At 28.1% G+C, this 15323-nt stretch overlaps 1 protein-coding gene across 1 annotated transcript; it reads right to left on the bottom strand.

Moving 5' to 3' along the window:
* Positions 1 to 11637: 11637 nt before the first annotated feature.
* On the bottom strand, positions 11638 to 15077 carry LOC131662356 (putative BPI/LBP family protein At1g04970). The gene is made up of 6 exons (XM_058932124.1): positions 14190 to 15077; positions 13194 to 13339; positions 12644 to 12995; positions 12285 to 12533; positions 12048 to 12173; positions 11638 to 11944 (listed from the first exon to the last, which is right to left on the bottom strand). Exons 1-6 carry the CDS (start codon positions 14598 to 14600, stop codon positions 11768 to 11770), a joined length of 1461 nt encoding a protein of 486 aa, XP_058788107.1. The 5' UTR covers positions 14601 to 15077; the 3' UTR covers positions 11638 to 11767.
* Positions 15078 to 15323: the final 246 nt, after the last annotated feature.

Below are 15323 nucleotides of genomic sequence, written 5' to 3'. Positions count from 1 at the left end.
GATATATTTGAGAATTTTATTGAAAGATGGATTTTTATGTCGTGATTTTTTTTATGTCCTATATTTGTTATTCATCTTCTTACAATTGATATCATAATTTTGAATTACTAAAGATGAATTGCATTGTAGAAAATAGTTTGACAATTCAAACATTATATATGAAAAACAATATTATATAGTTTTAATGTATAAGTTATAAAACTAATAGTGTTATAGTTTTATTCTCTCTAAGAATTTATCATATATGTTGTTTAAGGTAACATTAAAAAATCTTGCATGTTGGAAATATGTTTGAAGAACTCTGATTTATTACGAGCTCAACATAAAATATGTTGAAAAGTAATAAGTCTTTAAAGTATTATGTTTTAGAATTAGAAGTTGAATGTAATTTTGCTATTTAAAGGTCTAATGGTTAAATTGTTGTTTGTCTTAGTAAAAGATCTAATGTTATTGTAGATTATCTTCGCATGTTGAAAATGTGTTTGAAGAACTCTAATTTAGTAGGAGCGGAGGTTTATATTTGGTTTCAATTTCACATTTAAATGTAAATTACCTAAGAATATTAATGATATTGTAATGATTTATTATTCATTTAAATATTTAATCTATTTTTGTTATTATATAAGTTTAGATATTTGTAATTATATTTTAATTTTTTATATTTTGTACTTATTTTATCTTAATAATAGCTTAATTTATATTATTTTTGTTATGATAGTATAGATATTTCTTTAGTTTATGTTTATTTTATCTTAATAGTTATTTAACTTTTTAAATTATAGTAATTATCATTAAAAAATTTTCTTTTTATAGTTTATGATTATTTGGATACAATTAATTTTACTATCTAATTTTGTAAAATAAATTTGTGTATAATAATAATATAAAATATGAACCTTATATCAGCTTAAATGTAAAAATTATTCATATATATATATATATATATATATATATATATATATATATATATATATATATATATATATATCAATTTTAATATGAATAAAAAATTTACACTTAAATACTATATATATATAATTTAAAACAATAACTTACAATTGAAAATAATTTAAAAAACACAATAAAAAAATTTCTCTACAATGTTAAAAAATCATTCTCTTGTATTAATTTTATATTGAATTATTTTTAAATAATCATCTACACAAATGTTTAATCTAATAATTCAATATTCCACCAAACACTACTATTTTCTCTTATTTTTTAACAAAATCTTATTATTTTATTTTATTCTATTCATTTAACTAATTTCCTACTAATTTAATTAAATAAACTAATTAAAATTCTAACAATCTCCAAATACTACATGACACACATATATTCACAACTAATTAAAATAAATCACATAAATCATTTAATAACTAAATAAAAAAATAACTAAATAAAAAAATAATTAAATTAAATTAAATTAATTAATTGAATTCGAAGTGTTACATACCTAATTTTGATTCTTAAGAAATGTATTACTTTTTGGTAAAATAATACACTTCCATTTATTTATTTAACATTTTTTTTTATAACTTTTCCCTAATACGAGAAAGAGAGATTTTGATAATAATAAAATTTAAAATTAAATTATCTTTTTTAATAATAATTTTTTTTTTACATTTCTACAACACAAATTTAAATATTTTAAAAATTAGATATATAAATATCTGTTTCAAAATATGTACTTTTTGGAAGAAAAAGAATTATAAGAGACTGGATTATAAAATTTGTACTTGATAAAAACTACAATGATGCGCTATAAGTTTGTAGGGATGTCTAAGGTGTTTAAAATGTTTGGATTATATGTATGACTAACTTATGTGGAGTGGTGAGGAATTTTGTACCTTTTTTTGAGAAAAATTAGAAATTTTTTTTACTCAGTTTTAAGACGGGTGTATTTATAGAGGCTCTTTTAAATTTGAGTTTACAGAGTTTAAATATAATTTTTGTTGTTATAATATTTCAGAATTAAAAATATTTTAATAATAAATATTATTTATTATTCTAAATAAAAAAATTACAAAATATTAAAAATATTTTTATATTTTTCAAAACATCCTTTTTCTCCGTCCTCTAAACTCTTAAAAGAAAGCCTAAACTTTACGAGACAATCTCCCTCTTTGTTTTTCATGTACTATTTTCTTTTAGGCTATGTTTGGGAGTTTGGAGGGGAAGGGAGGGGAGGGCTTTGAAAAATAGGAAGAATTGGATGAAAAGGATAAATAGATTTTGGGTAGGAGGGTTTTGGAGGGTTTGAGTTTATTCATAACACCAAAAACCCCATAAAATAGGAGAACTCAAAAATTGAATTGAAGGGGAGTTTTGAAGGGCTTACATAAACAATAGTTAAACAATAGTAGTATATAGGGGTGCTTAAAACCAAACCAACCCAATAGAAAACCGCAAACCAAACCAAACCAAACCGAAACCGCAAAAAACCGCATTTGATTCGGATTAGTTTGGGTCATTTTTTAACAAAACCGCATGGTTCGGTTCGGTTTGCGGTTTGTATTTTGTAAACCGAACCAAACCGAATCAAACCGCATTATGTTACAACCTAAAATTTACTTAACTCACATCCAACCCAAACTTAAACCTATTATACATTAGCCTTATGTTTACGAACAATTTTCTCATTCTTACACATAATTTCAGCCCTGATCTTCTCAAATCTCTAATAACATTATCGCACCTTCTTTGCCACATACATCTTCTCTCTTCTTCTATAGTCTCTGTACTCTCTTATATTCTTTCTTTTTTAACTTCTCATTTTTATGTAAATGTTCAGTATTTCAGTTTCATTTTTATCGCACATCTTCTTATCTAATCTCTCAACACTTTTTTTTCTTTTTCACCTTCACTAATCTTTCTTCTCTTCAATTTTTTGTTTCATTATAATAATTTTTATATTATTTTATGCTATTATTTTATGTTTAATATTCCACTTTTGTCTAATTTAATTTTTACATATTAAATGGAAAATTGTTGTCAAAATATGACGAGTTTTGTTGTTATTTGATAGTGTATGAATGTCTAAATACAAAATTATATTGTCATCTATATGTGTATGTATGGCTCAATAAAATATTTGAAAAAAACCGAACCAACCGAGCCGAACCAAACCGCATTAGTTTGGTTTGGTTTGGTTCGGATTTTTTTTAAAAGCCAACCGAACCAAACCAAACCGCACTATTTTTTCTCTTGCGGTTCGGATGATTTTTTTCGTCAAAACCGCCCAAACCGCACCGCGAGCACCCCTAGTAGTATATATTTATTGTTAGTTTAGTACATATGTATTGATAGTATAAAATAGTTTTACATTGTCATCTAATAAAAAACTAATAGCCTGATATATTATTTAAATTTTTTAAAATAAAATTATGATATAATTAAATATATGATTGTGATTGATTAACGGTGAAAAATTTACAGTTTCAGTGAATCATTTTTTTTTTTAACATCCATGTTTTATTTCTAAATTTTGTTTATAATTTCTTTTTACCAAGTCAATTTCACTTATTGCATTTAGATTGAAATGGATTACAGGATAGGTCGGGTCATATACACCCCTACATCATGTAGGATACATGAACATATAATATCATGCTACTTTCTTCAACCTTTTATAATATTAAAATACAGACGCTACACCCCCATAATTTTCATCATAGAATGAGAGATATCAATTTTTGTGATGATTAGCATGCCGAGTTCGGATAATGTTCAATGAAGCCTTCTTCGTTTGGAATTTTTGCCTCCTCCCTTATCCACATTGGTGGTGGATGTGGATGTAATGAGTCTCCTAAGACCTAGGCCGTAATTTAGTTTCCCCCTTGTTTCTTTGTTTTCTTAAGGATGAAGAAAGGGCAGGTGCAAAAAGTAACTGCCTAACTTTAATTATTATAAACAAACCAAGATTGCTTTGATAGATTATGCTCAGAAAATACCTCACCAATGAACAAAAAAGTGGTCTCAAAAGAAAGAAAAAGATAAGGGAATTCAGGCATTCCACCTCTATACCTTTTCAGAGTGCAATTCCTTTTTTTGTCTTCAGAATTCGGAATACATCTTCGAACGTATTACATTTCATTTTTTAAAGGTGTTCATATTAGTTCTTTTTTAAATTGTATTTTATAAGAAATCGAACTCAGATCTTTAAAAGACATCTCTATGTCTTTATTACTAGGCTAATGTATATTCATGACAAATAATTTCTATGATTTGTACTAATATTACAAATCATGTACAAAATATTTTACCTATGAGATCTCAAACTCAATTCCTTCAATTTAAATGACATTCACTTTACAACTTGACAAATCAATTTTTATTGTTAATAAAGTGACTATCTTTATAACTAGAAAAATCAATTTCTATTGTAAGTAAAGTGACTATTATTTACAACAAGACAAATCAATTTCTATTGTTAATAAAGTAACTATCATTTACAATTAAACAAATCAATTTTTATTGTTAGTAAAGTGACTATCATTTACAACTAGACAAATCCATTTCTATTGTTAATAAAGTGGTTATGATTTACAACTAGACAAATCAATTTCTATTGTTAGTAAAGCGATTATCATTTACAATTAGACAAATCAATTTCTATTGTTAATAAAGTGATTGTCATTTACAACTAGACAAATTAATTTCTACGGTTAGTAAAGTGACTATTAATAACAACTAGACAATTCAATTTCTATTGTTAATAAAGTGACTATCATTTACAAATAGATAAATCAATTTCTATTGTAGTAAACTGGTTGTCATTTAATCTGAAGGGACTTGGGTTTGAGACCCTATTGATATAAATTTTGTATTTTTTTATTTAAATTCAGAATTGTTTAAGATTATTCGAAATCATGAGAATTACTTATCATAAATGTACATTGGTCTACTGGTAAAGACAAAATCAATTTAATATTTAAAAAATGAAAAATAAATAAAATCCAACGTGACAGTCCAGTCACGGTTTAAAACTAGAATAAAATTGATTTTTTTATATTACCAATTCATAATTGTTTAAAAATGAAATTAAAAATAAAAATTAATTTAATATTTAAAAAATGAAAAATAAATAAAATCCAACGTGACAGCCCAGTCACAGTTTAAAACTAGAAAAAATGGTTTGAAAAAAATATTAACATAGGAACTAATATGGTCCGATAAAAGTTTTTAAGGGATTAAATCAGGTTCATTTTATATTGAAGGACTAATTTAGATTGTGTAATTTTTGTGAGGGACCAAAATAGAATAAATATTTGGTTGGTAAAATTCATTGTTTTTTTTTTAATTGGATGGAGGGCCGAAGCCCAAAAAAAAAAAACTACACCAAGGATTCAAGAGAGCCTAAGATTCCTAAAACATCACCCTCCAAGGAGGATATCAAAAAGTGCGGCGGTTGATCAAAAATAGAAGAGGTCTTTGTCATACAACCATGATTAGCTAGCATATTCGCGCTTCTATTCGCATCTATGTATGAATGAGAAATAATTACCACTTCATGCTCTTCAATAAGCTTTTTGATATTTCGCAGGATAGCAACACATTCTAATTGCCGAATCATACCTTCTTCAATAGCCTTAACTACAATTGTTGAGTCCACATTAACTTCCACCCTTCTCAGTCCAAGTGTTTTAGTTAATTTAAGGCCTTCAAACACACCCCAGAACTCCGCAAGTAAGGAGCTACACTCTCCTAGGAATTTAGAGAAACCAACCTTCCACGCACCTGTATAATCTCTAACAAGTCCACCACAGCCAGCCATTCCGTTACTTTTGCTAGCACCATCAGTATTCAGCTTTAACATACGCATCACTGATGGTTGCCATCGAACATCTACCGTTTTTCCACAATCTCCCTTCAAAGCTTGATAAAGGCACTGAGCTTTAACATACTCGCTTTTCCTTTTTAGAATATGCATGATAGGCTCATAAGGTCTTTCAAATCCTTCAATATGAGTTTCCTTATTACGCCACTCCCACAGAGTATGACACGCAATGGCCCACACAGTCTTCCAATTCTCATTTTGAATACCATAGTATTTGAGATTTATAGTGATCCATTCTTTGAGATCCACATAAAACAATTTCTCCATAATGTTGCTAGGAACCAAACTTCTCCATATATGTTTAACCTTGGAACAATCACGCAATGCATGCATAATATCCTCACAAACAGCACTACAAATGCCACATCCCGCATCTCCCAAACCTTTTCTACTTTTGCTTAAATTGGTTAGCAACCTTTCATGTTTAAGCAGCCATAGAAAGCTTCAACACCGCTCCGGGACCTCTAACCTCCAAATCAGCTTCCACTCATCATCAATGGTTATATCGTAATAACCTTCAACTTCTCGAAACATTTCACTAACTGAGAAATTGCCGTCTCCGGTACCTGCAAAATAAAACACGTCAGTAATAAATGATTTTAGTATAATGAATATTTTTCTTTTACTATAAATTATTTAGTATAATGAAATTATTTATTATAATCAATATTTAAGTATAATGAAATTATTTATTATAATCAATATTTATTATAATCAATTATTTAGTATAATAAATAGCTTAATGATTTCTTTGACGAAAATATAATATTTCTAAAAATAATTAAAGATTTTTTAAGTTACACAAGTATTTCGGAAAAAAATTGAAAACAAAATACACTAAAAAAATAGATAGGAGTGTTCAAATATTGTTATGAATAATTAAATATTTGTTTCCCAATAATTTTATTCCTTATTTATAACCATTTGTATTTATTATATTGTCTATATATTGTCCCATAAATAGGACTAATCTCTTTGTAGAAATACACCAATGAAATAATACATAATCTCATCTTTCTCTTCTCTTTTATCTTCTTTTTATCTTTTTTCTCCTTATTTTATAACACGTTATCAGCACGAAACTCTACCAAACTTGAAAAGAAAAAACATCAAAGTTTTAACTATTAGAGGTAATATTAATCCTTTCTTTTATGTTTTTTTATCGTATTAGTATTAAATTTTTATATGATATTATATCTTTTTAACTTATGAAGCATCCTGAAAGATAGCAAAACAAATTATTTATATAGTTCCTGAAGAACTTATTAAACATCCCTGAAGAATAGAAAAAAAATAAAAACTTATATAATTCCTGAAGAACTTATTAATCATCCATGAAGGATAGCAAAACAAATTATTTATATAGTTCTTGAAAAGTTTAACAAATATCCCTGAAGGATAGTAATGAGTTTGTTATATAGTTCCTGGAGAACATATGAAACATTCTTAATGATCGAAAAATATTGAATTTCTTATATTGTTCCTAAAGAACATATAAAACATCTAAATGATTGAAATATATTAAATTTCTTATATAGTTCCTAAAGAACATATAAAACATCCTTGAAGGATAGCAAAATAATGAATTTCTTATATAGTTCGTGAAGAACATATAAAAGTATCCCGAAGGATAGATGAATTTGAAATTATGAATTTGTTTTATAGTTTTTGAGTAACCGAGGATAGAAAAAATAATAAATCTGTTTTATAGTTCTTGAATAACTAAAGATCTACAAATACTATTATTTTTATTAATAAAAAGATTTGTGATTGAGTTCACGAAGAACTACATAAAAATATTTGTGATTGAGTTTATGAAGAACTTCGTATAATATTTGTGATTGAGTTCTTGAAGAATTTCAAAAAAATAAATAAATTGTTGTTTAGTTCCTGAAAAACTAAGCATTTACCATACATTGATTTACATGGGTATTTTAAAATATTCACAATGAATAATATTTTTTTTATCATGAACTATAAGAACATGTCGAACATTATAACAAAATTAGTGTTCAAATGTTCTTAAAAATTGCATACATCCACAAAAGACTCATATATAAGTATGAGATCTATGATCTAGCTCTCGAAAAAAGAAATTATATATATATATATATATATATATATATATATATATATATATATATATATATATATATATATATATATATATATATATATATATATATATATATCATGTTAAACAATCCCCAGAAGGATTGTATCAAGAATCCCATAAGAATTAAATTAATAATGCTAAAGTTTCTCGAAAATATTATTATTATTAAAGAATCCCTGAAGGATAGTATCAATAATATTTATAAAAAAAAAACTCTCAGAAGAAAATATTATTATTTTTATTAATAAAATATTTGTGATTGAAAACCTGAATAACTACTTAAAAAACATTCATGATTGTAAATTTATTAATATTTAAAAATATAAATTTCATAACTAAATGTTATTAATTTGTTATAAATTATTGATTGACAAAATTAATGTGATTAATTTAATATTTATTTTATAACAAAATGTTATAGTTTTGTGACTATTTTATTAAGATTGAACAAGTATTTATTTGATAATTAAAGGTTATCAATTTGTTATTGTTATTAGTGTGTTTTATAAAAATATAAATAAAACAAATCGCGTAAATATAAAATAATTTTTTTTATGTATGTTGGATTTTTTTTTTAAATTTTTATATAGTAAAGATAATTCTTAATGGTGATTTGATTGAATAAATTATTTCCTTAAAAATAATGTATTTTATAGTATACATATATTTTCTTTTGTTTAATTTTCTAATGACCGGTGTTTATTAAGTTATAATTCTTGCATAAAATCTTTAGAGCTATTTATATTTTCTGAATAATTTTGTACTCTATAATATATACATAAAGCGTAAGAAAATGTAGTAATATGATTTAAGTACTACTTGATTATTATCAAAATTTATATATTTTTTATTTTTTTTATTTAGATGTCAAAATTATAATTAAATTATGTCATCCATTTTTAAAATATAGTTTATATAAATAATTTTATTATTTACGATGGATTGAAATAAATTAGAAGAATATAATCATATGTATTAATGTAAATCAGAAGTTTATAGATCACACTTAAGTGTATTATTGGCAAAATTGATTGGGTCATCTAGGATATATTATGATGCGAGAATCAGTTTTGAAGAACCAAAAAGTTTCTTCAATCGAATAAATTGGTATTTTCAAAGAAAAAGATTGAGAAATTGAGTTTTTATGTTATTAATTGTTGCATCGACTAAAAGGTCATGCAAATGTCTCTACTCACAACCAGAACTTTGTGAAATTATTTTCTCAACTAATTAGACTAAGATCTTGTTCTCTGGATTTTTTAGAAATTCCTATATAAGTATCATATATATTATTAAAATTGATATTGAATATCATGTAATATATATTTATAAAAAGAAAATGGACCTGAAGATCCATTCTTTAGATGTATAAAGTTAAATATATGGTTGATACATATCATCAATACTAAATTATATATTTAAAACACCCTAAATATGGTATTAAAATATTTATTCGCATCAAGCCAACAATATACTATATCTTAGTCCTCCCTAATTTATTCTAATACTTCTCATCTAAGTGAATCTTTGGATGTGTTGTGTATACTCCAATTGCTCCAATATAATATATTAAAATGAGTCATGAAATAATATTTAAAAAATATAATTAACAGGAATCTCAATTTTGAGGATATAATTTGAACAAATAATCAAATACTTTATTGCAGCCCAATAGGCTGATAACACTTGATAAATTAATTTTCCCAATATTAGGGGGAGGGAATAAGCAACAAAAACAATGAACAAGAAGTTCAAATGAACAATTTTAGATCTTCATCCTCGTACAAACCAATATGAACTAGAAGTTCAAAAGATTATTCATTTACAAATTTTATACAACCAATTACAGCTGCTAATACTACAATTGAAGTGGTTCTCCTGTTGTTGGACAATCCAATATTGCAAGTGAATTGAAACTATGCATAAAGCATGGTAGGAAAGTCGGTTCCAATATTAATAATCTTCTACCAAGAAAATAAGCTAAAATTAAAGATGACCAATGTGAGGATATAGAAAATCTAAAAGATTCTTCAAACATAAGAAACATTTCATCTCCAGAAGAGATTGATCAGGTACCTGAAACTCGTGAAAATAAAGAGATCTCAATAAATTATGTTTAAAATAGAATACAATGGAACTGACACGAAGTCGACATTGATGTTTTTTGTACAATATAGCGCTAAATGTGATAAATGACAAAGAGGATCGTGAGTCAAAGTCTATTAAAGATTGTAGACTAAGTGTGAATTGGCCAAAATGAATATATTCAATTGAATAAGATTTAAACTCACTTTACAAGTGACTCGATTTTGAACATGTAGTCTGAACATCTCAAGGTGTGAAATCAATGAGATATAAATGGGTTTTTGTGAAAAAGCAAAATAAGAATGGTATAAAGTTTGATTTGTTGCCCAATAATTTTCACAAAGACCTAAGATTGGTTTTGATGAAACATATCCACCTGTAGTGGATTCAATTAATTTTTAGATATTTTATTAGCCTTATAGTACATGAAGGGCTTAATATGAACATGATGTATGTTGTAACGTCTTATTTATACGGCTCACTTGATAGTGACATTTACATGAAACTCCCTAAAGGGTTAATATATCAAAGACACATACTTCCGCATCTCGAGAAAGCTACTCCATTAAATTGAACAAATTTGTATATGGGTTGAAACAATCTGGACGCATGTGGTATATCCGTCTTAGTGAATATTTGCTTAGAGAGGAATATACAAATAACTCCATTTGTCCTTGTATTTTTATAAAAAGATCAGGAAAAGAATTTGTAATAATAGTTGTATATGTTGATGACATAAATATTATTGGAACTCTTAAAGAGTTTCCAAAAGTTATGAATTGTTTAAAGAGTTTGAGATGAAAGATATAGGAAAGAAAATTATGTCTAGGTTTACAAATTGAACATTCTGACAAATAAATATTTGTACACCAGGAATGCTATGTAGAAAAAGTGTTAAAACGCTTCTATATAGACAAATGTCACATGTTGTCTACTCCAATGGTTGTTAGACCATTAGATGTAGAGAAAGATCCTTTCAGGCCTTGATATATCATGCGGTCAATCTATTAGCAAGATACAATTCTTCAACTGCAAAAAGATATTGGAACAGAGTCAAACATATACTTCGTTATCTTAGAGGTACAATAGACATGAGCCTGTTTTATACCAAAGTATCCAAACTCAAATTAACAGGTTATGCAGATGCAGATTACTTGTCAGATCTTCACAATGGTAGATTACAAACAAGTTATTTATTTACATGTGGTGGTACAGCTACTTCATGGAGATCGGTGAAACAAACAATAACAGCAACTTCATCTAATCATGCAGAACTTTAATCACTACATGAGGCAAGTTGAGAATGCGTTTGGTTGAGATCCTTAATTCAACACATACAAAATACTTGTGGTTTGTCTTTTGAAAAAACAAATACAACGACCATATATGAAGACAATACTCCAAGCATTGCTCAATCGACAAGTAATTTTATCTACGGATTGAAGTAGTTTTTGTATTAAAATCAAACCAAATCACACAAACCCACCTAAAAAGATTTTTTTATGAAGAATCTCTAGTATTTTGCTAGTGTAATGAAAAATTCTCATCTCATTTTAGTGTGTTTTCATTTTATCGCATACTAATGGTGATAAATATTTATATACACAAGTAGTCTATACAGATGAATTTCTTCTACATACATTATTCAGATTCTTCAGACTATACAGATATCTTACCACAAAAAATACAGCAGAAAAATTCTTTACAGTACTTTTATGATACATAAGTTAGTAATCTTCTTCTATAAAGGAAGCATCACTACACACTGAAATCCATGGATAATTGTACAAGATAATAGAATTCTGTAAGCCATAATCATCGACAGTTGGCAACGGGTATCCACTCTTCAATTGTCGGTTCAAGTACGGTACGACAATTGTTTTGAGAGCACTTGATACCAGTGACTGCAAATATCGAGTAAGATTTGTGTTAGTGAGATACAAAATGATTTTTACACTACTATCAATTATGGTAAAAACCGATGAATAACGGTTCAGTTTCATATACCTGAATAAGATGTATGCGCAGTTTTCCGATTTTGCTCCATTTCAGGTATGCAGAAAAATTTTGTAATCTAATTCTACCAGCAATATTGTTTCCTAAAATTTCCACAGAACATGAAGCGCTAATATCCTGCAACGTCAGCGAGAAAAACGGATCACATTAAGCAGAATAATGATCATCGCAAGCACAAACTGAGATACATGCATATTAGTTTCCACTCAAAGATTTCAGAAAGCTTACCACTGAGATACATGCAACAGGTATGGCTTCGCCGCCTTCTAGAACATTAATCGTTATATCTACGGAAACAGTGGCACCGATATCTTGGTAGCCCACTTGTATGAATGGTGGAGAAGATGCAGAGACATTAATCTGCATGTCGTCGTTTGGATATCGCTTGTATAATTGAGGAACTATGAATCTCCATTCAGCAGTGTTCAGAAAAGCTTGATCGGGTAGTTCATCGATAATCAATTGCATTTTACCTGCCTGAGCCCAAAAAAACAACTCAAACTATATAAAATAATCCAACATAAACGCCTGAATCCAACTTGTCATTGGATTAACGCTTTAAGGAAGCAAGACTTTTAGAAACATACGTTGAAGTAAACTAGGGAAGCAGACTTGAACACGTTTTCGTGTATTGAAATCTTCATCATCTTTGGTAAACCACCACAGGCAGAAGAAACTTTATATCCTTTCTTGTAATTTTGAGGTGCTAAAATATCGCTTGTTCTTGTGAATAAACCGTTTATTGCAATTGCAACAGAAGAATTACTCAACACAGGATTGCCAACAAAAGAAACATTTAGCGCAGCAGTTTCGTCCAATGAGATTTGCTTTGGAAGAGCTTGCAAAACATTATCAAGCTTTGTTATCCCTTCTTTTATTTTCCCCGAAATTCCTTCTTCTACTGAAGATGCTATATTGTCTTCAAAAGCGTCAACTAGCCTGAAACAATCATAAAATAGTTAATGGCATAATATCTTCGTTAAAGGTACTCTTTTCTACTCTTATGATTTCATGTCACGCTCTAAAGAACATACTTGCGGGAAAAAATTGAAATATAGAGTGGGTATTATAGTTTTCTATGAAAGAACATGTGAACAGTATCACTTATTAGAAACATGGTTTAAGAAATTTGCTTACAATTGGTAAAGCCAGGCTGCTCCACCATCCAGCTTTATCGATAAATCTCCGACATAGCATCCATAATCTAAGAGGCTCAACTTAAGACGTCCTTCTTGGTCTTGGTTCTTTAAATTTAATGTAAGCCCGACTTGCATTCCTTTAACCTTCCAAACACGGCACAGCAAAAATATGTGGAGATACTATTGGTTAAACAACATATATCTGTTTCAAAAGAGCAAGAAACAAGCATAGATTTTCTTCCTTCTTGACAGCTACACCTCAAATCTACTAGTTCTAAGACTAAAACAAAACTCTAGTCTCAAGCAGGTAGCTTGACTATTAAGCTAATGAGCTCTAATGTTCAAATCCTGAAAAGTTAACATAACCACTAACTTACTAACATTTACCTAAAAAAAAGTACTAAAAACTAATATAACCGATAACTTACAAACATATGTACCACCGACATTTCAGATTGAAGACGTGTCCAAGTATCTCACTTGTATCAGTGTTCAGCCCGACATGAATTGTAACACCCAACTTAGACAAGGTGTGACGATAAAATCTTAGTGAATCGAAAGCAAAGTTGTCATAAAACTAATGTTGGAATTGAATTACATTTAGCATATTTCTAAGAAGTATTACCAAATAGATACAAAACTCTAAACACATTAGACAAGAGTAAGAAGAATAACTAAAATTCCTAATTCTAAAACTCCCAACAGCAATCCATTAGAACGGTAAACCCTACATTAGACGACTGATAAGTAGTCCGGACATACATTTCAACCTTGGAATGTCAAGCTATACACGGGAACATCAAAATTATGATTTATACCGACACTTGTATTGATATACAATCACTAATATTTTCACAAAGTACTCCCTCCGTCTCACAAAACTTGTCTCATTTGCACTTTTCTCGGTCTCAAAACACATCTAATCATTTTCTAAGAACCGTGCATAACTCAAATAAGACGTGACTCATACATGAGTAAAATTTAAATTTCATACCTTAATTGAAGCAGTCCCACTATCAGAAATTCCAATTGGAATCAACCAAGAGCTGACAGTATACTTCCACTTCATACTCAAATCAGCAGTAGCACCAGAAACAACTACAACTATCCCACTCTCTCCAATCCTAAGAGACGTAGAAGAATTGACTTGAACATCCTTAATTGTGATATCAGAAAGAACAACCTTAGCCGTTCCAACAAGTGAAACTTGTGCAGAATTCTCAATCTCTGGTAACTTAAGAAGAACAATAGACTCAATACCTTTCTCTACCAACAAATCCTTTGCAAAATCAAGACCCTTATTAGATATAACACCAGAGATGAACCCATCTTCAAAGGGTTGAACATAGCCACTTGCTGGAATGAATAGAAGGTGTAATAGGAAGAATAAATTAAAGGGTGCCATGGATTTTTGGAAAGAAGGTTGTGAGAGTGATAAAGTTAACAACTTTGGATCTTGGAGTCAGAAGGGTGTTAAGAATTGACAAGAACATGGCTTTTTGGTGGTTTAAGAGGGAAAGATGAGGAATTTGAGAGACCCATGTGATGAAAGATGAAAGGTTGGTTAGTTGAGATTGTTGAGAGTTATTATGAATTGGTTTGTGGAATTGAGGACAGATAAGTATGAATGGATACTTAGGTAAGAGGAATTGGTTGGGGTTGAAATTTAGGTTTTGAACATTTATTTGATATGTGATATTGAAATTAAATAAATAAATAAATAAAAAAGAAGCAATTAAGTGTGATGTTGAGTTGGAGTTATGACGGCACTGATCAATGACTAGTGTGTGAGCTTGAGAACCACTACTCAACGTGACCCTACAGTTCTACGGTGGTGGTGGTGGTGGTGGCGGCGGCGGCGGCGGCCGGATTTAGATCCGATTGTTAGCATTCAAATTCAATAATTTTTTTAAACAATTACTAAAATGACAATGATATCTTTTTAGTTTTAAGTTATGGATTAAAATTCTATAAATATATATGACATTTACAGTTGTTGAAATGTATTGGAAGAATGTATAATTTAAAATTAGAGAGAGAGTGGTGTTACTATCATTTTAACAAATTTTAGAGAAAATTAATGTAATTTTTCCTTTTTATAATTTTAAAATGAAAAAAGCATCAAGGC

The sequence above is a fragment of the Vicia villosa genome, linkage group LG3 (assembly GCF_029867415.1).
Source record: "Vicia villosa cultivar HV-30 ecotype Madison, WI linkage group LG3, Vvil1.0, whole genome shotgun sequence".
Lineage (NCBI taxonomy): Eukaryota > Viridiplantae > Streptophyta > Magnoliopsida > Fabales > Fabaceae > Vicia > Vicia villosa.
Note: the sequence above shows the minus strand (reverse complement) of the source record. Positions and strands in the feature narration are given on the sequence as shown.

What these genes read in the sequence shown, in the direction of transcription:
- LOC131662356 (XM_058932124.1), bottom strand. Translation starts at nt 14,600, where the DNA reads ATGGCACCCTTTAATTTATTCTTCCTATTACACCTTCTATTCATTCCA. An exon ending in GCAGCCTGGCTTTACCAATT is followed by an intron (nt 12,996 to 13,193) that starts GTAAGCAAATTT and finishes TGATTGTTTCAG; the next exon opens with GCTAGTTGACGCTTTTGAAG. An exon ending in CTTCCCTAGTTTACTTCAAC is followed by an intron (nt 12,534 to 12,643) that starts GTATGTTTCTAA and finishes TTTTGGGCTCAG; the next exon opens with GCAGGTAAAATGCAATTGAT.